General features: G+C 41.0%; 1 protein-coding gene across 2 annotated transcripts in view; it reads right to left on the reverse strand.

The window, feature by feature from the left end:
- Window positions 1-26592, reverse strand: part of KCTD15 (potassium channel tetramerization domain containing 15) — a 40757-nt gene that overhangs the window by 9621 nt on the left and 4544 nt on the right. For both annotated transcript variants that reach the window (XM_069739208.1, XM_069739207.1), the window contains exons 2-4: window positions 25538-25713; window positions 16140-16284; window positions 482-787 (exon numbers count right to left, since the gene is read on the reverse strand). In XM_069739208.1, coding sequence (XP_069595309.1) covers window positions 482-787; window positions 16140-16284; window positions 25538-25701 — 615 coding nt within the window. In that variant the 5' untranslated portion in view covers window positions 25702-25713. The remainder of the gene's footprint in view (window positions 1-481; window positions 788-16139; window positions 16285-25537; window positions 25714-26592) is intronic.

Raw genomic sequence — 26592 nt, forward strand, 5'->3', positions numbered from 1 at the left:
TCCGGTCCATTTATTGTGTATAGGACTGCCAGAAATGGTCAAGAACGGTACTTGGCTTTCTGCTCCATTCCCATAGACAATAAATGGATTGATGGTTGAGCATGTGCACCTTCACTCTATTCAAGGGCCCCGTTCGCAGGATCGCTGGTGGTCCCAGGTCCCCGCAAGTTATCCTTTATCCCATGAATAGAGTATACCTTTTTTATTTTGGGAATAACCCTTCAAGGATTGCCTGTTCAAACTACCCTCCTGATAAAGTAACTGCATGATGAGCTGTGTACTCCTGTCCACAGCAATTAGGAGAGGGGCTTTGGGTACGGGGTATTATGCTATAAATTTGCTCAATTGGCAAGTCCCTTTAAAAAGGTTCCTGAAATACGCATTGGGTCCTATTTTATGACACATACACATATAATTTAGTGGAGGTTCCAACATGTAATGACTTTTAAACATGTAAATGGTTTCTGAAGCTATAACTTACCTGCACCGAGTTTAATCTGCAGTAGCCATTGAGTGGAAACCTGATGACGTGAGTTGGGTCTTGGTTCCATCCGGCATTTACAGAGTTGCACATGACATCTCCAGTCTCAGGAAAGATCTCCTCTATTAATGCTTTTTCCCCACTCAGTGCAATTCTCTCTCCAAGATCGGGAGTCACCCGCACCACTAGACAGTCACATGGCTGGAAATGCTTCCGATGCTCCTTATCCTGTTTCCACCTCTCCAGTTCCTTCACCATAGGATGGAGCTGATAGTATTTTGCTTCTTCATATAATAGATTAAATTCCTAGGACAGAATAAAAGGAAAATTAAGTCTATATCTATCAGAGCCTTGGTGTTATTTTACCAACTAACTTGCCTATATTGCCATTACTCAGCCGCTGCATTTTATTAATGTGTATGGCAACATCGGCTGAGCAATTGTTCAACCATTAAAGACTTATTTCTACAGACCCCCATCCACATAAGAGGAAAGTTTCCTAAAACATCCAACCACTATTCCAGTGGTGGAAAAAGACAGAAGAGGTCCCTATGCAAGAACAATAAATGGGCCCTTTGCAGTCCATCATAATGCACAATTTTACCTGTTTTAGAGGTGTAAATTGGCCCCTTTACCTCCTGGGTCCTGGTTTCGCCAACGATATGTCCGCCCTAGCACTATTCTATGTGTATGGTGGCATCCGGAATTTCTCCAAAAAAGACTATATAGTTTCAAAGATGCTTCTCAGGGAAGATAAGCCACTGCTGGAGGTTTGTGGCAGTACGTTACTCCCATCTCCATATGAAAAACATGGACGTTTGTTGGATCAGAGCATGCATGTGTATAGGCACAGAAGGAATGGTCATCAGTCTAACTGAGCATGCATGTGTATAGGTAAAGAAGGAATGGCCGTCAGTCTAACTGAGGATGCATGTGTATAGGCATAGTAGGAATGGCCGTCGGTCAAACTGAGCATGCATGTGTATAGGCACAGAAGGAATAGCCGTCAGTCTAACTGAGCATGCATGTGTATAGGTACAGAAGGAATGGCCATCAGTCTAACTGAGCATGCATGTGTATAGGCACAGAAAGAATAGCCGTCAGTCTAACTGAGGATGCATGTGTATAGGTACAGAAGGAATGGCTGTCAATCTAACAGTTCCTGTATATAGGTACAGAAGGAATGGCCATCAGTCTAACTGAGCATGCATGTGTATAGGCACAGAAGGAATAGCCATCAGTCTAACTGAGGATGCATGTGTATAGGTACAGAAGGAATGGCCGTCAGTCTAACTGAGCATGCATGTGTAATACAGTGCCTTGGAAAAGTATTCAGCCCCCTGGAACTTTTCATCCATTTCCCACATATCAAGCTTCAAACATAAAGATACCAAATGTAAGTTTTTGGTGAAGAATGAACAACAAGTGGAACACAATTGTGAAGTTGAACAAAATGTATTGGTTATTTTACATTTTTGTAGAAATTCAAAAACTGAGAAGTGGGGCGTGCAATATTATTCGGCCCCTTTACTTTCAGTGCAGCAAACTCACTCCAGAAGTTCATTGTGGATCTCTGAATGATCCAATGTTGTCCTAAATGCCTAATGATGATAAATATAATCCACCTGTGCGTAATCAAGTCTCCGTATAAATGCACCTGCTCTGTGATAGTATCAGGGTTCTGTCTGAAGCACAGAGAGCATCATGAAGACCAAGGAACACAACAGGCAGGTCCGTGATACTGTTGTGGAGAAGTTTAAAGCCAGATTTGGATACAAAATGATTTCCAAAACTTTAAGTATCCCAAGGAGCACTGTGCAAGCGATAATACTGAAATGGAAGGAGCATCATACCACTGTAAATCTACCAAGACCCGGCCGTCCCTCTAAACTTTCATCTCAAACAAGGAGAAGACTGATCAGAGATGCAGCCGAGAGGCCCATGATCACTCTGGATGAACTGCAGAGATCTACAGCTGAGGTGGGACTGTCTGTCCATAGGACAACAATCAGTTGTACACTGCACAAATCTGGCCTTTATGGAAGAGTGGCAAGAAGAAAGCCATTTCTCAAAGATATCCATAAAAAGCGTTGTTTATAGTTTGCAACAAGCCACCTGGGAGACACCAAACATGTGGAAGAAGGTGCTCTGGTCAGATGACACCAAAATCAAACTTTTTGGCAACAATGCCAAACGATATGTTTGGCGTAAAGGCAACACAGCTCATCACCCTGAACACACCATCCCCACTGTCAAACATGGTGGTGGCAGCATCATGGTTTGGGCCTGCTTTTCTTCAGCAGGGACAGGGAAGATAGTTAAAATTTATGGGAAGATGGATGGAACCACATACAGGACCATTCTTAAAGAAAACCTATTGGAGTCTGCAAAAGACCTGAGACTGGGACGGAGATTTGTCTTCCAACAAGACAATGATCCCAAACATAAAGCAAAATCTACAATGGAATGGTTCCCAAATAAACGTATCCAGGTGTTAGAATGGCCAAGTCACAGTCCAGACCTCAATCCAATCGAGAATCTGTGGAAAGAGCTGAAAACTGCTGTTCACAAACGATCTCCATCAAACCTCACTGAGCTCGCGCTGTTTGCCAAGGAAGATTGGGCAAGAATTTCAGTCTCTCGATGTACAAAACTGATAGAGACATACCCCAAGCGACTTGCAGCTGTAATCGCAGCAAAAGGTGGCGCAACAAAGTATTAAGTTAAAGGGGCCGAATAATATTGCACGCCCCACTTTTCAGTTTTTGAATTTCCACAAAAATTTAAAATAACCAATAAATTTCGTTCAACTTCACAATTGTGTTCCACTTGTTGTTGATTCTTCACCAACAATTTTCATTTGGTATCTTTATTTTTGAAGCATGATATGTGGAAGAAGGTTGAAAAGTTCCAGGGGGCCAAATACTTTCACAAGGCACTGTAGGTACAGAAGGAATGGCTGTCAGTCTAACAGTTCATGTGTTTTAAAGTGGATGTATTGCAAAAGATAACCTCTAACTCAACCAATTGTATTCTGACATCGAGTTTACTTGAAACTCAGTGTTTTCTATTTTTGGGGTCATTGCCCCTGAATACTGCAGAGAAGCACTATCCTGCCGCCCCATTTGTATTTTTTTCTGAGACAAACCCGAATTTTTGCATCCTAGTAGGTGCAGATATTTTTTTACGTTCTTTTTCAAAACTTCTTGAAAGTGTTTTTACGTCTTCCTACTGGCCTGACATGTCAGCACATCACAATGCTCCCACATACATCTATGGATTTGTGAAAGGAACACTGAACACTGAGCTGCAGCATCCAATTCCTGCAAATAAATAAACAAAAGCCACTGCCGTCCATCTCCGGAAGGATGGAAAAATATCACTACAGTCTTACTGATATTATAAAAGCATTTTTTATCTTTATTTCTTGTATCCTATAACCAACTGCCTAAAAAGAAAGAAAGAGAGAGAATATCTCCCACTATGAAAGCACATGGGTTTAGCTACAAGCGGCTGATTTCTCTAGCCCTATTCTCCCTCTTAAAAAAAAATAAAAATTCTCTGAATTCAACATACATTAAAGTCCTCTGCACCTGGAAACCAAATGAACTTACACAAAAAAATATAATTTTGACAAAATTAGTCATGCTAGAAGACGGGATTGAACTTTTAATAGTGAATTTCCATTTACAAAGTTACCGCGAGCTAATTAACTACATACACATCGCTGCCCCTAGCAAACGTAATTACAGATGGCCGAGAGCCCTTATGACTTCTCGCTCCTCTTATGCAAAATGCTAAAACACAGGTTTGATATTAACCGGCACCCGGATCACTAGGCTCTCATGCTGGGGTAGAAGCTGTTAACACTCATTTCACATGCATCATCTCTGCGTTAAAAGTTTAGACCTTCGGTATCAATACGTAGAGTCCAAAAACAAGTATTAATCGCATCATATCTTGGGATTTTTGTTTTTTGCATTTTTACCGAAAGTGTTGAAAGTTGAGGTTTAGTCGTGATCGGTCATAATGGCAGGTTCTCTGCTGATACATTAATAATCGATCAGAACGTTGGGGAGCCAGCACCTGACACCACTATGCAGTATGTGCAGTACCCGAAAACAGGCACTACGCAGTGTATCTATCCGATTCTGGATACTGCTGATCCATGGGGGTAAGTAGTCGACAACCCCTTTAACCCTCTTAAAGAAATTGCAACTTTAAGCATATTCTTGTTTTGCTGTGATTGACATCAGAGATTGCAAATATAAGACTTTTATTGATATAAGTCTCCCGCTGACTTCTCCGTCTTTGCTGACAGATAATAAGAAATTAGACCTCGACCATAGTAAGTTAATGGGATCCATCAGGTTTTTTTACATGGCCATTTTATCACAACTATCGTGGATTTGGAAGCCATGACTCTTATGTGAATAGAGCATTAATTACATTCTCCCAAGAAATAGAACATGTTAAGCCTTTTTTCCATACCCCAAATAAATGTGAATTACTGGATCGGAAACATTATGACTCCTTGTATTACATAATATTATGGATTATGTCACTATTCTACAACCATACTCAAGTTTTACAAAAACTTTAATCCTATATATCCCTACAGTACACCACCTCGCTGTATTATGGCCATAGCCACTAATGGGGCAGAGCGGCAATACTAGAGATTGTCCAAGGGCCATAGTGGTGCAGAATAAACAGAACTTATTCTTTTACAATTTCAAAAACTTCTTCAATTAAAGTTGTTGTTCTAAACCAACAAATATACAAGTGCTTCTCACAAAATTAGAATATCATCAACAAGTTTATTTCAGTTCTTTAATACACAAAGTGAAACTCTTATATAGAGTCATTACAAACAGAGTGATCTACTTCAAGTGTTTATTTCTGTTAATGTTGATGATTATGGCTTACAGCCAATGAAAACCCAAAAGTCATTATCTCAGTAAATTAGAATAATTAACAAAAAAAAACACATGCAAAGGCTTCCTAAGCATTTAAAAGGGTATTTCTTAGGGTCCACAATCATGGGGAAGATTGCTGACTTGACAGATGTCCAGTCATTGACACACTCCGCAAGGAGGGTAAGTCACAAAAGGTCATTGCTAAAGAAGCTGGCTATTCACAAAGTGCTGTATCCAAGCATATTAATAGAAAGTTCAACTCTATCATTCAAGTGCAGGCTGATGTTTTCCATGGACATGAATGGGCAAGTGCCATTCGATTATTGGAGGCAATTAGTGCATGTTGCAATTTTTATTTTTTTTACTCGGACCACTCGATTTGAAGAAAAAAAACAGGCATATGCACTGCCTCATTAAATAACATTGGTCTGAGTGCAATCTGATGTTTTGACAGATCGTACTAGAACCAAAATTATATTCATCTGCACAAGCCTTTAGTGGAAGTCTCATCAGCTGGACCCCCAGTGATAAAGCATTTATAATCTCTCCTGTGGACAGATGATATCAGGACAGCCCCTTTAAAGTGAACCTGTCTGCACGATTTTGCAATGTAAAGACATGGCTGTAATGGAGCTGTTATACAGATTAATTTGATAGCTTTGGTGGAGACATTCTTCTTTAATTAGCATTTGAAGTTCTCTTCTAATGAGATTTAGGTGCTGTGCTCCTGCCCTGACATCCGCTTTTCTCCAGTATTTGAATGACCAGTTACTGATTTAAATCTGGTGCCATCAATGCTGTGGGCACGGCGCATGCACAGACTGATTCCCCTGCTGGTCTACAATAAACTGGCTTAACATGCCCAGATTGATACCCCGGCTGGTATACAATAAAACGGTGGAACATGCACAGATTGATATCTCGGCTCAGTGACATTTTAGAGATGACTGCGCATGCCCAAGGTGTCATTTTATTGTAGACCAGCAGCAAAATAAATTTATGCATATGCTGCCCACAGCATTGACGGTGACAGCCCCAAGCAGGGGGCATGTCACTGAAAACTCAGTAACTTGTCATTCAAACACCAGAGGCAGGTGGTGGACCTGGACAGGAGGAGAAGACCCCCTGCTTAGTCCAGACCCTGTGGACCTAAATCTTATTAGCAAAAAACTAGAAATGCTGATAAAAGAACAAACAAGAGAATGTCTTCACTAAAAGTATCAATGTAATCTGTATACAGCAACATTACAGTCATGTCTTTACATTACAAAATCGTTCTGACAGGTTCTCTTTAAATAATCAGAAATCTTTATTAATCTTTTAACCTATTGATTAGATCTATTCTGTGATTGATCGTCATAGTTTAAAACCATAAACAATACAAATTGTATTATTACCTAAGCACTTTCTAAAATAAACTTGGGTATTGTCGTTTTTCGAAACACTGACCCACATGTATTTGCTTTTTTTATATACATAGAAAAAATTTCCCCTTTCTAAGTATGGCAAGGTACCAACCCTTAAGATGCTATAAGTGCCATCTTGAAAACAACCTATTCCAGGCCGCATTTTTGCCAGCCTTACGACAAGTAACACATCAAAGGTTGAGAGAAGCCCTAGGTAATTTTCAGAGATCATAGTAAAAACCCTGTCGTAATGCTGACTTTTGGGCGTGAAAGCCAGAGCTGTCTGCAGCATTAAGGGGTATTACCAACTAACACAGCCAGATGTAGAAGTTGTGCAATGGCTGAGGATCGGCCGCCTTCTGAATGACTGCACTTAATGGTATCGTTGTGATTTCTCATACGAATGTTTAACAACAACCAGTGTAATGATGAAAGCTATGTTATTCAGTCTTAACGATACCGAAGTCACAGCTCCCAAAAATGCTCAGCCTCAAAGTCTAGGCACATGGGTAAGATTGTGACACCGTGTCCACGCTTCACCCCTGTAATATGACAGCTGGAGGAACCTGTCATAGAGAATGATCTCGGTGTGGTACAATATAATGGTCCATGGCACACAATAATGATACAGACGTGTGTGGGCCCTAAACTATCTCTACAGATGAGCATGTTACATCACATTCTACAGATTCACTGATCATTATAATCAATTCTCACTCTGTATTACATGGACTGGAAAATCTGGCAAACATGATATTACCAAAAGACATGCTTAACCCCCGGAGGTATTTTCATTTTGCGTTTAAGTTTTTTGCTCCCTTTCTTCCCAGAGAAATAACTTTTTTTTTATTTTTCCGTCAATATGAGGGCTTGTTTTTTGCGTGACAAGTTGTATTTTTGAATGACCGTATTGGTTTTAACATATTGTGTACTGGAAAACGGGAAACAATTTCCAAGTGCCGTGAAATTGCAAAAAAAGCGAAATTCCACAGTTGTTTTTTTGTTTTCTTTTTACCGTGTTAACTAAATGCTAAAATTAACCTGCCATTATTACTCTCCAGGTCATTACGAGTTCAGAGACACCAAACATGTCTAGGTTATTTTTTTATTTAAGTGGTGAAAAAAGTCCACCCCCCCAAAAAAAATTTGCGTCATTTTCTGAGACCCGTAGCGTCTTTATTTTTCATGATATTGAGTTGGGTGAGGGCTGATTTTTTTGCGTGCCTAGCTGACGTTTTTAATGATACCATTTTGGTGCAGAAAGGATCATTTGGTCGTCCGTTATTGCATTTTAATGCAATGTTGAAGAGAACCAAAAACCATAATTCTGGCATTTTGACTTTTTTTCTCATTACGCCATTTAGCGATAGGGTTAATTATTTTATTATACTGATATAGATCGGGCAATTCTGAAAGCGGCGATACCAAATATGTGCATGTTTGATTTTTTGTTTTTATTGTTTTATTTTGAATGTGGTGAAGGGGGGGTGATTTGAACTTTTTCTATTTTTGTAATAGTTTTAAAAACTTTTATTTTTGGCATGCTTCAATAGTCTCCATGGTAGACTAGAAGCTGCCATAATTCAATCGGCTCAGCTACCTACATACAGGCAATGATCAGATCACCTGTATCTTGCAGGATTGCTCACTTGCTATGAGCACCGTCCACCCGGCAGTGCTTACGGCAATCCGGCACTGACAACCATAGAGGTCTGCTGAAGACCTCTGGTTGTCATACCAACCCATCAGTGACCCGCGATCACGTGACAGAGTCACCGATGGGCAGGATTTCCGGCGCGCTTGCCGGAAGCTGGCGTTAAATGACAATGTCAGACATTGACAATGACATTTAGCTTGTTAACAGCTGTGGGTGGATCGCGATTCCACTCGCTGCTGTTACTGGCACATGTCAGCTCTATGGATCAGCTGACATGTGCCTGAAAAGGTGTGGGCTCAGCGCCGGAGCTTGCACCAAACAGGGGGGGTCTGACATCGGCATACATTTACGCCCGATGTAGGAAAGGAGTTAATGGGAACCTATCAGCAGGATTGTGCTCAGTAACCCACAGACCGTGTCAGGTCGGTGCCGTTATACTGCATAAAATAGTACCTTGGTTAATGAAATCCGTCTTGTGGTTGTTGTTTAATCTTTATTTGTGTTTTTCAGTTAATGATATGCTCGTGCTGGGGGGCGGCCTATGTGGGGGGTCTTCATGTGGTGCTTTGCTTACATATTCATCCTTATGGCTTATGACAGGTCACTGATCCCTCACTGACACTGCCCCTAGTTTACATACTGCTGTTTTGCCAAGTATTCAAAGGGGTCATTTTATTATAATGATAAAATGATTACAGAAAATAGGAAATAGTGATATTGCGTACACTTTTGCATAATATAAATCACAAAGGTAAAGTACTTAAATTGCACACTACACAGGAAAATCTTCACCAGGACTAGCACATCATCTGTCTGGGAACATCAGCTGTGAGAAGCAGAACAGCAAAGACAGAGAAATTCCTGGGATCCACACTGTGGCGTCATGGGCGTCCCCTTTTCAGTCCACAGGGTAACAGGCTTCTGTCTTAGCTGAAGTCTTCCCCAACATATATCTTGTTTAGAAACAAACGCTTGCGTAACCAAGCTCTACCAAGTTCTAGTTGTCCAATATAGTATCCCTCTGGTGGAGTGGCCAACTCTTCAGACGTCAATCAACATCGGACAAATATATCACTGGCTAAAATATGCCAAAGGCTCTCCTGGTACCAAATGTTTTACCATACTATAAATACGACATTTCTCACTAAACATGGATAGCGAAACTACGCAGTAATTGGATGATACTATAAACATACGCTTTCCACTAAAGATTGATAAAGGAGCTATGCGGTCCAGGTGTTGGGATAATTACAGAAAATACAAGGCTAATATAAGGTGAACTTTTACTGTCTAATATCTTAAAGGTTCCTTAAAGACAGGCTACCAATATGATTTCCTGGTGGCCATTAACATCTTAGCACTACAACTGAATATCTTATTGTTTGGAGAAAAAAATGACATTCATCATGCAGACGGCGGTACCTACGCTGTAGCATGATACGATATATAACATCCATACTTTCATTTGATTTTGTCATATAAATTTTTTTAGAAAAAAAAAAATCTCTTAATCAAAATGAAGATAGATGCTAGAGGAAAAAATATTTTTGGGCACCATCAAGATGGTCCCGGCGGCACCTGTGCAGTAGCATCTATCAAATCGCCACTGCCATTTTGATGGAGCCAAATATTTTTTACTATTGCAAAATGGCGCCTGTGGCGGAGCCTGCGCAGTAGCATCTAGCGCGTTCCGAATAATTCTACTGCGCAGGCGCGGTCAAAGGTGCCATTTTCATTAGATTTTTTTTTTTACTTAAGAAATTTATATGAGAAAATCAAATGAAAATATATTATAGATCGTATCATGTTACAGCGCAGGTGCCGCCGCCTGCATGATGAATGTCATTTATTTTATTTTTTTTCAAACAATAAGATATGCAGTATGTAAAATAGGGGGCGGGTGAGTGAGCTATCGGTGACCTATCATAATCCATCAGTATGAATACCTAAGCAGAGCACCACATAAAGCCCCACAGGCCGCCACAAAGCACGGGAGTCTCATTAACTGAGAACTACAAATAAAGATTAAACAACAACCACAAGACGGATTTCATCAACCAATGTATCACTGTAATCAGTATAACGGCGCCGACCTGACACTGTGTGTGGGTTACTGAGCACAATCCTGCTGATAGGTTCTCTTTAAAAAGCAATTACTTATGGAGTAGGAATCATTCTTTTTTATAAGGCAATACCATCTATTACCGTATCTATCTATCCATCCCTCTCTCCCTCCGTCTATCTATCCTTGTGTCTATAGTCCAAAAAATGAAGGCAGCACTCCAATAGGAAAAAAGAAAGTGATTTATTGGCCCATGTGCGACGTTTCAGTCCAGGATATGGACCTTTCTCAAGCAAGGTCCACCTCCTGGACTGAAACGTCGCACATGGGCCAATAAATCACTTTCTTTTTTCCTATTGGAGTGCTGCCTTCATTTTTTGGACTATAGTATGAGGTTTGGTATATACCTGGAAGGATTTTTTTGCACCCTTTGTTTTCTTTTGGTGCTGCTTTTTGTTTTCTTTTTGTATCCTTGTGTCTATCTATCTAAAATAGAAAAAGCAGGGAGCACTCCAATATTTACTAAAATAAAAGTGGATATTATTTAGCCCATGTTGCGTGGCCACATTGCAGTTGCAGTGAACCTTTTTCAAGCCTATTTGCTTATAGAGTACTTTAATTTATTCTTCTATCTATCTATCTATCTATCTATCTATCTATCTATCTATCTATCTATCTATCTATTATCTATCTATCTATCATCTATCTATTTATTTATCTATCTATTTATCTATTATCTATCTATCTATCATCTATCTATTATCTATCTATTAATCTATTTATCTATTATCTATCTACCTATTATCTATCTATCTAATCTATTATATATCTATCAACAGAAATGGAAAAACACTATAATTATGGGTGCACAGGCCCTCTCAGTAGTTCATCCAATACTTACCCAATTTCATAACAAAAAAAAGGAAGGCAGCACTCCATTTACTTCAGGTGAATACGTGAATTTATTCAGACCCACATGGCGTGGCGACGTTTTGGTTCACACTGAGTTTATCTATCATCTATGTATCTCTATTATCTATCTCATATCTACCTACCTAGTAATATATATTTATTTTTCTATCTGCAAACATAGACAAGAAAACAATGCATCTTAAATTCATGTAGCGCTTCCGTCTCTTTAAGGCCAAGAGGTACAAAGTGCACCACTACCCGTATACACTACAATGTCACACCTCTTCTATAAGCACCGCGTGACTTACAGACATCCTCCCCCTTCACAATGGCGGCTCCGTGGAAGCTCGTCAGAAATTAACAGGGATCTCAAATTGTTCAACACTAACAAAATTCCAAAACTTTTAACAACTTTCACAACTGCCGGGGCGAAACGAAATGCGATGTAACCCGACGGCACTTTCTTCTATTTGATTAAACAAAGGTGAAAACTGATAAATATTCAGCAGCCCCGTTGTAATGATTTCTTTACCATAAGACACTGCTCAGGATAAAGGGGGAGAAAAGAAAAGAAAAACCTGCATGTGTTTTACACTCTCCAAAGTGTTTGCTAATTCGAAAAACACAAACACTATATTTATCTTCTTTATACAATTACCCGGCATCCTACGACCTACTGTAGAAAGTCACTGGGATCCATGATCTAACATTGTAAATTGGTGAAAAAAAAAGAAAAGAATTTACATGTATCCATAGCAACCAGCCGCTTACTCGTTTTACTAAATGCTAATTACTGAATGACTGCCATTAAATTATCTCTATTATAATTTTTTTTAAGGACAGCCTATTGTTACTGCTGTGTGTCCTATAGAGGAGGGTCCATGGCACAGGATCACTTTGTAGGAGCCGCTTCACAGAGCCACTGCAAAGGTGCTCGGATCCCTCCTTTATTATCTGCGGAGGGCCCCTCATAGTAGTAAGCGCCATGTAACAATTATCACACATTTCCAACCTGGAGCCTGTGGCAACCAGAAGTTCTGATAAGTAGTCCAGAATATTAGGAGTTTCCACCGTACCCCACAAGATACTTATACCAACTTTCTGAAACACTCTGTTCTTCCACAATCCGTTTGTGAATACCTGCTGATCTCTTTATTCCTTCTCACATTGCACGTCATCTGCGCCTTATAATTTGGGTTTCATCACAAAGTTTGGGCCATACAGTTAAACAGGGGTAAAGTCACTATTGGGCAAACCTGGGCAGGGTCTACTGGCCCATGGTGATCTCGGTACACATGCCGAAGGGAACACATACTTTTTTCACTTTTATAATAGTTTTGCTATCCCTAATCCCCTAACTTGTAGAAATCTAGAGAGGGGCAAAAGAGCACACGATATGGCATTAGCATTTAAAAAGAACACCACTGAGGGGATGGTTGCGTTCAAGTGGTGGTGTTGTATGAAGGCTCAACACCTGTGAATATCCACTGCTGCCCCATGGCTGGAGGAGATATCTTCCAGATGTATATTTACCAAAATGGAGAGAATCACGTTAGATGGGCTGTGCTAGGGGAAACGAGGAGCTTCAGTTAAGGTTTTTATTAGTATCAACGCATTTTGCACCGGAATGGTGCCTTTCTCAAGGTCAAAACCAAATCATTACCAACACATTTCGCGCCAGAATGATGCCTTTCTCAAGGTCAAAAACCAAATAATTACCAACGCATTTTCTCGCCGGAATGATGCCTTTCTCAAGGTCAAAAACCAAATCGCTACCAACGAATTTCTCGCCAGAATGGTGCCTTTATCAAGGTCAAAAACCAAATCATTACCATCGCATTTCGCGCCAGAATGATGCCTTTCTCAAGGTCAATAAATCAAATCTGTACCAATGCGTTCTGGTGCCAAACTAGTGCCTTTCTCAAGGTCGAAAAACTGAATCCATTAAGGTGCTTTTTCTCATGGTTGAAAAACTGAATCCATTAAGGTGCTTTTTCTCAAGGTGAAAAAAAACCCACAAATCAACCAACACATTTTGGCGCTGAAACGCATTGGTACTAATAAAAAGCGTATCTAAGGCTTCTCATTTCCCACAGCACTGCCCACCTAACGTGATTCTCTCCATTCCGGTAATCCGCTTAGTACCTTCCCCCCAAAAATGGTAAAAAAGCAAACCCATCAAATGCATCCAAAATGGAGACAACGTTAGAATAAACTTAAACTTTTGAAAACCATGGGAAATAATTATATACTCCCATTTTTATATGATTTGATATGTTACGTTTATGGCCCGGAGCCGGGTTTAAAGATCACACCAAATTAACCTTCTTCTGTTCTATCCATCTCCATCAAATTGGAAGCAACCACATAAATGACCAATCACCTTGCCTAATCATCTACATTTTCTTAAAATCCATTTTATACAAAAAATATTTCTTGTAAGTTGGTAAGTGCATGATACTTTCCTCAATACTCCACAAATAGTATCCAGCGTGTCCAATGAATAAGAATACATTGTTACATGAAGCAAAAAAGGAAGTGACTGCTGAGTTGTGTTTACTGGTTGCCTAGTTACCGTGCACTCCGACAGAAGAGGGAGAATGCAAGAATACAACCCTATAGCAAGTCACTGACCTGAGCCTCTAAGAAAATAGCACCACAAAGCATCAATAATACATATTTCGTCTACATATTTTATACCTAGGAGGAGTGAATGTTTTGTTATCCTGTTATTTCCAAGAACCCACCACTACTTACTAAAACAAACGGATAATCCCTGCACCATCCGACGGGTGGCCGACACAGTGATGTCATGTCATGTAAATTTCCTAACCAATGAGTAAATCATGGCAAGAACCAGCGCTCTACGTGCCGTCTGCTGAGATCTATGCCCCCTAGGCGGACTGGCCATGGACACTTCAAAATCGCTTCACTTATCAGTTTTCCCTTGACAACCAGTGACCAGACCACATCCATCAGTCTAGACAAATTTGCTCAATTAATACATTTCCATGACTAAAAATAACTATTCTAGAAAGTTTAGAAGGTAGAACAGTTCATTAGGTGCCAGTCATATGGCTTTTGGCCAGCAGCCGCCACTCCTGTTGGCACAGCCATATTAACTCCTACAGACTTTGAGCGAACGCTAGATACTTGCAAAAGGGATTTGCGGAACAAAGATCTCGAAATTCCAACGTGGACATATAAATTACCCCCAAAAAGTGGACATTCAAGTGTGCCCCAGCCCTGCCTCTAGACATTAAAACATATGTTTAATGGATGTGGATGACTTTGGGAAAACTTGTAACCGGCCAGTGGGTTCGATGTGAAGCTGACCTACAGAAAATGCAAAATCCAAACTTCTTTTTTTACACATTTCACTGCCTAGACCGTTTTTATGTACGTCCCCTAAATCAGAAACTGTAATAACGTCTGTTACGCTAACGGAAAACCGGATGATATAAGTCTAACATGCCGTTATATTCAAATTAGCCAGATGTGCACTGACTAGTTGTCCACCAATCTCTAGAATTCTATGTATGATTTACACATTTACATACCCCCAACCTACTGTCTACTTCCCTTATACCCTGTAGATTGTAAACCTGTGAGGATAAAGTACAGTACGTACACCTATTTCACATGTACAGCACCGTGAAATTAAAGGGGTAATCCAGGACTATTTTATTTATGGGGCTAAGAACTTACAGGCAGGAAAATGCTAACTACCTGCCGGCTCTAATCTCTGCCTAATCAGAGTGTTCATGGACCACACATTTTGACAACTCTCAAGACGACATGGCGGAGGCTTCGCTTCCTCTCTGCTCTGTTGACGGGACCATGCTGCTAATGTCAGGCTGATGAACCGTCGTCTTCCTATTGCCTGAGGCAGTCACTCCCTGGCGACAGAGGAAGAGCTGCTCTGTTGACGGGACAATGCTGCCAATGTCAGGCTGATGGACAGTCGTCTTCCTGTTGCCTGAGGCAGTCACTCCCTGGCGACAGCGGAAGAGCTGCTCTGTTGACGGGACAATGCTGCCAATGTCAGGCTGATGGACAGTCGTCTTCCTATTGCCTGAGGCAGTCACTCCCTGGCGACAGCGGAAGAGCTGCTCTGTTGACGGGACAATGCTGCCAATGTCAGGCTGATGGACAGTCGTCTTCCTATTGCCTGAGGCAGTCACTCCCTGGCGACAGCGGAAGAGCTGCTCTGTTGACGGGACAATGCTGCCAATGTCAGGCTGATGGACAGTCGTCTTCCTATTGCCTGAAGCAGTCACTCCCTGGCGACAGCGGAAGAGCTGCTCTGTTGACGGGACAATGCTGCCAATGTCAGGCTGATGGACAGTCGTCTTCCTATTGCCTGAGGCAGTCACTCCCTGGCGACAGCGGAAGAGCTGCTCTGTTGACGGGACAATGCTGCCAATGTCAGGCTGATGGACAGTCGTCTTCCTATTGCCTGAGGCAGTCACTCCCTGGCAACAGCGGAAGAGCTGCTCTGTTCATGTAAGGTCAAATGAAGCAGCTGAAGCGCAGGCAGGAGCGGTTCGTTACCTCTCTGAACCGGCTGAGATCGGCGGCAATTTCAATGTATTTTGAAACAATAATATCATCATAGGTCTTATCTATGGAAAAATGTGATTCTTGCTAAATGTTATAGTGTTACATTTTTGTAAAAAATAGTCTTCATTACAAGCTTTACCTTAAAATCTTCAGGAAGGAGCAGTTTTGACGTTCGTAGAAAACTTAAGATGTAGCGGAAAATTTCCCCATCCCGGTCGATAAAGTAATGCTGCTTTAAACTGTCCAGTACAATGGGTTCTGTGCCATTAAACAGACGACTTATTCTGAGGAGAAAAGAAAAAAAAACATGTTATAAAACAAAAATCACTCAATAGTAATATGATTTGTCCGCTTGAATTCGTCTGCTTCACATATGGATTTCTAGACTCCACCAGTGGGTGCTGTGTGACAGAAGTGACAAAATTGTAAGCCACATTCCTACCCGTACTAATAGAGAACCATGTGCACTACTAAGGAAGGTGCCGTAGTAGGATCCCACACCATGAAGTCATAAAAATAAACTAGGCACTCAACTTAAAGATTAATTTTTTTTACTTTTAATGTAATCAAGGTAAAATGTTTCGGCCACATTTGGACGCAGACGCTGCGTCTTTCTCCAGGCATGTGCACACATCCAGGTCCCCTGGCTTGTTTACCCCCGGGGTTTTTCCTCTTTAAACGCCCCATAATCTTGTGAAAGTGACCATACCGGGACTTGCCTCGCTAAAAATCCACAGGATTCCCATGAATCCTTGACACTCCTGTGTAGTGTGTAATTGAGAAAGGCCAAATGCGGCCGAAACGTTTTACCTTGACTATATTAAAAGTCAAAAAATTCATCTTTAAGTTGAGTGTCTAGTTCATTTTTATTACATTCCTACATGTAGCAGTTGATCAAGCGGACAGGACTTTTGTTTAAAGAGTAATTAGTATACTAGTTATATTTTTTCATATATACAATATCATAGTAATTCTATTTTTGAACCTAGGCGTGGTATTATAGTAGTTATATTGTACATAGGAGCAGTATTATAGTAGTTATATTCTTGTACATAGGGGGCAGTATTATAGTAGTTATATTCTTGTACATAGGGGGCAGTATTATAGTAGTTATATTCTTGTACATAGGAGCAGTATTATAGTAGTTACTATATGGTGGCCCGATTCTAACGCATCGGGTATTCTAGAATATGCATGTCCACGTAGTATATTGCACAGCCCATGTAGTATATTGCCCAGCCCATGTAGTATATTGCCCAGCCACGTAGTATATTGCCCAGCCACGTAGTATATTGCCCAGCGACGTAGTATATTGCCATGCGATGTAGTATATTGCCCAGTAACATTGTATATTGCCCAGTCACGTAGTATATTGCCCAGTGACGTAGTATATTGCCCAGCCACGTAGTATATTGCCCAGCCAAGTAGAATATTGCCCAGCCACGTAGTATATTGCCCAGCCACGTAGTATATTGCCCAGTCACGTAGTATATTGCCCAGTGACATAGTATATTGCCCAGCCACGTAGTATATTGCCCAGCGACGTAGTATATTGCGCAGCCACATAGTATATTGCCCAGCCACGTAGTATATTGCCCAGCGACATAGTATATTGCCCAGCCACGTAGTATATTGCACAGCCACGTAGTATATTGCCCAGCCACGTAGTATATTGTACAGCCACGTAGTATATTGGCCAGTCACGTAGTATATTGCCTAGCTACATAGTATATTGCCCAGCCACGTAGTATATTGCCCAGCCAAGTAGAATATTGCCCAGCCACGTAGTATATTGCCCAGCCACGTAGTATATTGCCCAGTCACGTAGTATATTGCCCAGTGACATAGTATACTGCCCAGCCACGTAGTATATTGCCCAGCGACGTAGTATATTGCGCAGCCACATAGTATATTGCCCAGCCACGTAGTATATTGCACAGCCACGTAGTATATTGGCCAGTCACGTAGTATATTGCCCAGCTACGTAGTATATTGCCCAGTCACGTAGTATATTGCCCAGCCATGTAGTATATTGCCCAGCCATGTAGTATATTGCCCAGCCACGTATGTAACAGGATAAAAAATAAAAAAGAAACATATACTCACCCTCCGAAGGCCGCTTGTAGTCCTGTCGCCTGTGTGCGGTGCACGTGGCAGCTTCCGGTTCCAGGGTTGGTATGAGTGCAGGACCTGTGATGACGTCGCGGTCACATGAGCGTGACGTCATGGAAGGTCCTTTTCTCATAGCATCTTTGGAACCGGAACCTGCCGCTTGCACTGCCGAGGACAGCACGCACGTCGGAGGGTGGGAATAACCTTTTTTTTTTTTTTTAATTATTATTATTTTTAACATTAGATCGTTTTACTATTGATGCTGCATACGCAGCATCAATAGAAAAAAGTTGGTCACACAGGGTTATTAGCTGCGTAACCAGAGTGCTGAGTGCAGAGCGCTCCGGTAACGCTGGCATTAACCCTGTGTGAGGCCTGACTGGATGACTGGAGGGGAGTATGGAGCGGGCACTGACTGCGGGGAGGAAAGAGCGGCCATATTGCCGCTGGACTGTGGCCGTCGCTGATTGGTCATGGCAATGGTCGTGGGCATTTTGCCACGATCAATCAGCGACTTGGATTCCATGACACAGAGGCCACGACCAATGAATATCCGTGACAGAAAGACAGAAGTGACCCTTAGACCATTATATAGTAGATATTCTTGTACATAGGGGCAGTATTATAGTAGTTATATTCTTGCACATAGGGGCAGTATTATAGTAGTTATATTCTTGTACATGGGAGCAGTATTATAGTAGTTATTTTCTTGTACATAGGAGCAGTATTATAGTAGTTATATTCTTGTACATAGGAGCAGTATTATAGTAGTTATTTTCTTGTACATAGGAGCAGTATTATAGTAGTTATATTCTTGTACATAGGAGCAGTATTATAGTAGTTATATTCTTGTACATAGGACCATTATTATAGTAGTTATTTTCTTGTACATAGGAGCAGTATTATAGTAGTTATATTCTTGTACATAGGAGCAGTATTATAGTAGTTATATTCTTGTACATAGGGGCAGTATTAAAGTAGTTATATTCTTATACTTAGGGAGCAGTATTATTGTAGTTATATTCTTGTACATAGGAGCAGTATTATAGTAGTTATATTCTTGTACATAACGATGATGTCATAAAGGACGTAGAAATCCCACGTTTCTGATTCAGCGATGGGCACAGTATCGACGTAGATGTCATAATGGTTGCCATGGCGACGATGTCATAAAGGTTGCCTCGACCAATCAGCGACGGGCACAGTCTGCCGCGAATTCTGGAATCATCATTGTCCATATACTACAGGGACATGCATATTCTAGAATACCCGATGCGTTAGAATCGGGCCACAATCTGGCGGCCTTGACCAATCAGCGATGGGCACAGCGACGATGATGTCATAATGGTTGCCATGGCGACGATGATGTCATAAAGGTTGCCTCGACCAATCAGCGACGGGCACAGTCTGCCACGAATTCTGGAATCATCATTGTCCATATACTGCGGGGACATGCATATTCTAGAATACCCGATGCGTTAGAATCGGGCCACAATCTAGTAGTAGTTATATTCTTGTACATAGGGGCAGTATTATAGTGGTTATATTCTTGTACATTTGAGCAGTATTATAGCAGTTATATTCTTGTACATAGGGCAGTATTATAATAGTTATATTCTTGTACATAGGAGCGGTATTATAATAGTTATATTCTTGTACATAGTGTGCAGTATTATAGAAGTTATATTCTTGTACATAGGAGCAGTATTATAATAGTTATATTCTTGTACATAGGGGCAGTATTATAGTAGTTATATTCTTGTACATAGGGAGCAGTATTATAGTAGTTATATTCTTGTACATAGGGGCAGTATTATAGTAGTTATATTCTTGTACATAGGAGCAGTATTATAGTAGTTATATTCTTGTACATAGGAGCAGTATTATAGTAGATATATTCTTGTACATAGGGGGCAGTATTATAGTAGTTATATTCTTGTACATAGGAGCAGTATTATAGTAGTTATATTCTTGTACATAGGGGGCAGTATTATAGTAGTTATATTCTTGTACATAGGAGCAGTATTATAGTAGTTATATTCTTGTACATAGGAGCAGTATTATAGTAGATATATTCTTGTACATAGGGGGCAGTATTATAGTAGTTATATTCTTGTACATAGGAGCAGTATTATAGTAGTTATATTCTTGTACATAGGGAGCAGTATTATAGTAGTCATATTCTTGTACATAGGAGGCAGTATTATAGTAGTTATATTCTTGTACATAGGGGCAGTATTATAGTAGTCATATTCTTGTACATAGGGGGCAGTATTATAGTAGTTATATTCTTGTACATAGGGGCAGTATTATAGTAGTTATATTCTTGTACATAGGAGCAGTATTATAGTAGTTATATTCTTGTACATAGGGGCAGTATTATAGTAGTTATATTCTTGTACATAGGGGCAGTATTATAGTAGTTATATTCTTGTACATAGGGGCAGTATTATAGTAGTTATATTCTTGTACATAGGGGCAGTATTATAGTAGTTATATTCTTGTACATAGGGGCAGTATTATAGTAGTTATATTCTTGTACATAGGGAGCAGTATTATAGTATTATATTTAGTACTACAGCATTCATGATGACACTATGGGAGAGTGGACTTGATCATTACAATCTGATAAATATAGAAAAAATAAATAGGTTTTGCATAATGAAATCTATCATGAGAAACATTTTACATGTTTTGCTTCTTATAATGACTCCTAATGATCAGATTGCTATTTCTATCTCCTCTATCGATGTCTCCGCTGGTTCATGCCTTTTCGTCGATCGTTAGATACAGTGTGTGGATGTAATCTTTGCAGACATATTTAGCTGTTTTACGGGAATCGCATCTTTGGCGTCACTCCTGTTTAGCAGTGAAGCCCCCTGATATCTGATGATAATTTCAGCAGAGCAGAGATGTCTCGGCCCCTTCCCCCATCTCGTGTGCAGCTTTTCTCTACACATGATACACATGTTACAGCTGTAACACTAGGTCAATAGCCCCTGGCTCTGAATCTCATCGGGCCCTGGGCAATCTGCTGCCTGTGTTTACTGTATATTCCAGTGAGCAGAGTAGAAAGTGTTCATCTCTGAACGTCTAGTATGAGATTCATAGGGACAGGCCATCCCCATTACATCCTGATATGTATACATGGTAATGAGGATGTCGCCCTGCGCCCGCCACACCATCTTCTACACGTTCAGTGGGATTTGTATTGCAATAGATGACAGTGTTGCCATCGTCCTGGTATTATCATACATGTGAAGCATGCCATCGATGCAGCCATAAGTCAACAATAACCAAAATGTAAACCCTGGCTTTATTATCACAACCTATCAAATCAGATATTTTAATGATCATTTACCATCAACTTCTTATGTTTGCAATATATACGTATTATATCCATGTAGGCTGCTCTAATTACTCAACTCTCGGGCTCTGGGTGTGAATTATGGTATACAATATTCAAAGTTAAAGTGCATTCATGGCAATGTTGTGTTGTACGTTGCCTCCATGTGCCTGTAATTCCATAAAACTTATAAAACTTTCTATTGCACAATGCTTTCTGAGGTTCTTGTCCCCCGAGGTTAGCGCTGTAAATAGAGACACCAGTCAGGATGCCTGTCGCCTAAACTAGACCTGGATAAAACCCAAAAGCCAGGTGGACTGAAAACTTAGGGGACATTCACACGTACATATTGTCTACAATGGCAAATCTGCATACAAATCTGTAACAAATCCATGCAACACATGCAGATTTTGTCATGGATTGTTCTGTAGATTTGACTTTTATTCCCTGCAAAGAATTGCATGCAGTACCTTGAATTTTGTTTCTACAGAGTTGGGGGGAAAAATGTCTTTCGCTTTGCTGCAGATTTGGGGCCACAAAATCCTTTACTTTGAGTTGCCTTTTTATGGATGTTATAGTACAGTAAGTACAAATCCTACATTTTTTAATTTTTGATCTATCTGAGACACCGACCGATCACTCTAAAAAATAAATAAAATAAAAGCTCCTTAGCAGGTAGAAGTGCTAAGCTCCTGCATGAGAGCACACAGAGCATTGTACAAGCTCCATAGATGAAAGAGCCAGTCCGATAAACAGGATGCAATCCTGCAATGATCTCCTGGGTTTAATGCTGCGTTTCTTCTTTTAGGGTTTTCACCCTAATACAGAAGGATGAGTCGAGAAGGTCGGAGTTTTCACTGATCTTGCTCCCCCAGACACACTCATTGGGTCATCAGACCTGGTGCAGCAGCAATCTAATTTTTCATACTTTTTCTAATATATATCTTCCTAAAATTAATATTTAACTCAACAAGGAAGCAAGCAAGAGAGTCCGGGGGAGGAATAATTACCTCCTAGCATCAGGAACGCCTGGAGGATTTTGTGCAGAAGACAAGATTTTTTTAAAGGCTGGAGGATGTCGATGGTTGCAAAGTTTCATAAAACCGGACGAAGGTTTATAATGAAAGATAGATAATATCTAATTGAGGTGATAGGATTAAAGATGGGTATTTAAAGGGTATGTGTTGTAATCAGGCATTTATGACATATACATAGGCTGTATCAGATACGTGGGGGTCCTGGAGGTGGACGGTGGTGTGTGGAGTTATGGGTACTTCCCAACATACTGACATGGTTATGGCACATTATGTGGCCACTACATCTCCTACCTCTGATCACCTTGGCTTGCTGAAAGGTAATCCGATGACCCCCTTTCTAAGCGGGGGTGGTGGACCTTTTTGGTCCAATAACTTTGATAATGTCCTGACGCTTTCCCTGATGTCCATGTATTGTGAACATTGAAGTTTGGACAACTTGTCCCCTGGAATAGTAAGAGCACAGTGATCCTTCCACCCGTGGGGACACAGAACCACCCGGTAGGGAGGTTACAGCTCGATCTCTTTAATTACAGGTCAAAGTTATGAACGCGGTACCTGTAATTAGAACGGATCATCACTTGACATAGGAGACTGGTTTCTGCCTCTCCCTGACGAGAACACGATTGTCACCTCGTGCAGCAGTGATTTGGAAACACAACGAGATGCTTACACAACAGTCATCTCACCAATCACCGCTCCGCTGAAGTTCTGGTGTCATCCTCTTCCTCCTGGAGAGTTGGGGACACATGAGTGTGTGCTAGTCACACACCTGGGATCTGCATCTATCTCCAGAACGGGAGCGAGTGGTGAATCCTGGCAGAGAATCCATGGAGAGGTGGCCACGTGTGTGTAGCTCTTCCCATACACCCATATGGGAGGTAGTTGTGAAAGCGTGCGTGGCTGTTTTTGTGACTCCCTTGAGAAAGTATTTGGGATGGGGTCGGGGGGAACCCTTATAATGGTGGTAGGTGTCAGAAGTGGAACTCATATCTATCAGACATTCATGGTATATCCTATCTGAGATCAGGATACTTCTTTAGTATTTTGCCACTTGTTTCAATCACAAAGCATTCAGACAACCAGACAGCAGCAATATGTGTTATGGCCGCAATTCCTGACCCAACTGCGTATCTCATGAACTGAACTAACAGCCTTAAAGTCCTATATGATGCTTTTAGATCATGTCAGGAAGCCCATGGTCAGGCCAGGAATTGTGGTGGTAACGCAGATCTTACCTGGTCATGTGCATACAACCATACCGGGAAAGCTGGACAACCATCAATATGGCCACTGTTATTGCTTCCTAAAAACCAAATATACCTAGGCATAAATGATATATACTCCATAACTTGACAGATCAAACCAGGGGAAAACACAAAGACACAGCAAGAATCTCTGATAGATGAGAGTGACAGGTCTGCGATCAGAACTGGGGGGCAAGTGGTGCATCCTGGCAGAGGGTCAGTGGAGACGTGGCCACATATGCGTATAGGAAAAAAAAAATTAAAATATGGTCATGTGCCTAAAAAGTGCTATAAAGCCCCAGTATATATAGCAGCAGTCACCAACCTGTGCTAGTGCATCTGGCAAATTTGCAACCTGCGACTGTCAGGGCCTGCTAGGAGTTGTAGTTTTGCAATGATTGGACAATCGCAGGTTGCAAACGAAACGTCTAGAGCTTTCCTTTAGTTGCAAATCAAGAGGTACCGCATGGCCCCGGACCTTGCGATTCTCACAACTCAGTGAAAGCGGGTGTAATGTCTGCAAGTCGTGCCAAACATCTGGCAGCAAAGTTATGTTCCTAATTACCATGCAGAAAGTATGTCGCATACACTCAACTGCGATCTCCTCCAGGGCTGCTGTGGATTTTCCCTAATTTTTTTTTGTTTTTTTGTTTTTTTTCGGAATCCCAAGGAAAAAAAAAAAAAACAACCCAGTGTCTAAGTATGACCTTGCTTAATGGAAAGAAACGGTTACAGTTTAACCAGCAAGAATGTTATTGATAGAAGCCAATTACAAGCAGTGAGTAACCTGGCCGGGCCGTCTCTTATTAAGTTTCTGTACAGGCGTGTCAGACATAACCGGAAAACACAGCAAAGTCACCCTCTTGTCTGCACTGCCATAACCGAAACGCTGCTAATTAGAAAACTAATTGGAAGCACAGAGCTAATGAAAAAAGCCTGTGTTCAGTCATACAGCTGTGGTTCACCGAGGGGTGCCAGGCATGGGCAGTGGATAGAAAGTGTTGGGGATTGGCCAAAAAATCTATTATTATGGGATCCCCAACAGGGACTATAAAGTTTTCGTGCGAGAGAACAAATGTATTGTTCCCTGATATCAGCCATTTAAGTAAGACTGGGATGAATCCCTGCTATTCCCTATCATCACTACGTTACTTTGCAAATCTAAGAACTTCCAGAAACCTTTACATACATAGGTGCAGGCGCAGTGGCCTTTCAACTCGGGGGTCAAAGTCAGACCATAGGTGCTCCAAGTCATGGTTGCAAAATGCCAAGTATTCCCAAGCCGTCCTCACTTACACAATTTTATTTTCTTTAGCGTCCTTTTACATTTATTTTAAATGTCTGGAAATCATTTAGAATGTGAAGATTTTGCAACAATCTGTAAATATTTGCATTTTCTCAAATATAGAATTACGGAAAATGGCCTTAGTACTAGACGGAGTGTAGTGCAGAAAGAGTATCAAATCTGAGAGCAATAGGTGAGGCCTAGTATGGTCAAGACCCGGCCAAGGCGCTGGAGACTACGCCTGCCATACCGAGCTGAATTCACAACATTGACCAAATATCACAAACTCATCCAATGCCTTAAGAAATAAGCATCCATGATGAAAAAAAAAATCTCCAACCTCCCGAAATCTTTGTGATGTGAAATCCCTTGGGTATAGAGCGAATCCACGCCATTCTCCAGTGTCTGGGAGTTAGAGGAGGACAAAGCGTGACACTAGGAGAACAGTCTGATCTGGGCACAATGGAATACTATCATTAATTTACACATGCAGATGAAGAGATCCGTCCTTACCTTGAGTCTGGGTACTTGGTAAGCGTGGCCAGGCTGCTCGTGTACATGTGTCCCCCTACGTCGATATGCACAGGTGCGTTGGATTTGGTGAGCTGTGCTGGGAGAGGTATTCCTTGTGAAGCCAAGGGAGAGACCGGGGAGCGGGTGAGAGACAGACGGGACATGCTGCTTTCCTCCTTGATAGCAAAGGCAAAAAAAAAAAGAAGAGAGATTGTCCTTCAGTACAGTCACTATTATGATACTGATGTGATCACAGATCTAATCAGATCATTCCTGCATCCGTCTGATCATACATCCAGTGTACAAATTACCGCCGCCACCGCAATTAAACGTATTTGCACGTATTTTTTTTTTTTTTTTTTTTAAGTACCAGAGGGTAGGTGGAATATGCTTATTAGCAATAAGAAATCAGGAACATTTTTTTTTTCCTCCTTCTTCTTCCTTTCCAAGGTGTCAGCCTCAAGGGGCACAAAACAAACTGCAAAATTCTAATTAGAGGTCGTGGGCTTATGTGTTAGATGTGAAATATCCCCTGACAAATGGAGAACCAATTTGTGAATTGAGGATTCAGGGTTTTTTTTTTGCAAGTGCGTCTCAATAACAAGACACCTCTAAATTAGTGACTTCCTTGGTACCCGAGGCATTTATTGGATACGCAGAGGTAGATTTTTCACATCCATTCACCTACTGTAACATCTTCCAGCCTTTACCCTACTGTAGCCGGGCACAACACGAAAACCACGCCAAGCAAAATACAACATTACAATAAAAAAAGAAAAGAAGTTGGAATAAAGTATTAAGACTGTTTGATGAATCTACCTGCCAGCGCCAATTGGCATAGGTTAATGCTAAGAATACCCAAGACTCCAGTCCTTTGATGTATGCATAAAAATGGAAATTGTTACCAGCTGCCTGATTTAAAGTACAAGACACTAAAGTTATCCGTGACCTGTATACAGGACGAGGCGGCTAACTCTTTGATAGACAGGGTGCTAATGCCATGTCTACCATTTAGATGTAGCAGAGCTAACGAGGTAGCAGAGACGAATTTGTCT

The sequence above is a fragment of the Ranitomeya imitator genome, chromosome 9 (genome assembly GCF_032444005.1).
Source record: "Ranitomeya imitator isolate aRanImi1 chromosome 9, aRanImi1.pri, whole genome shotgun sequence".
Lineage (NCBI taxonomy): Eukaryota > Metazoa > Chordata > Amphibia > Anura > Dendrobatidae > Ranitomeya > Ranitomeya imitator.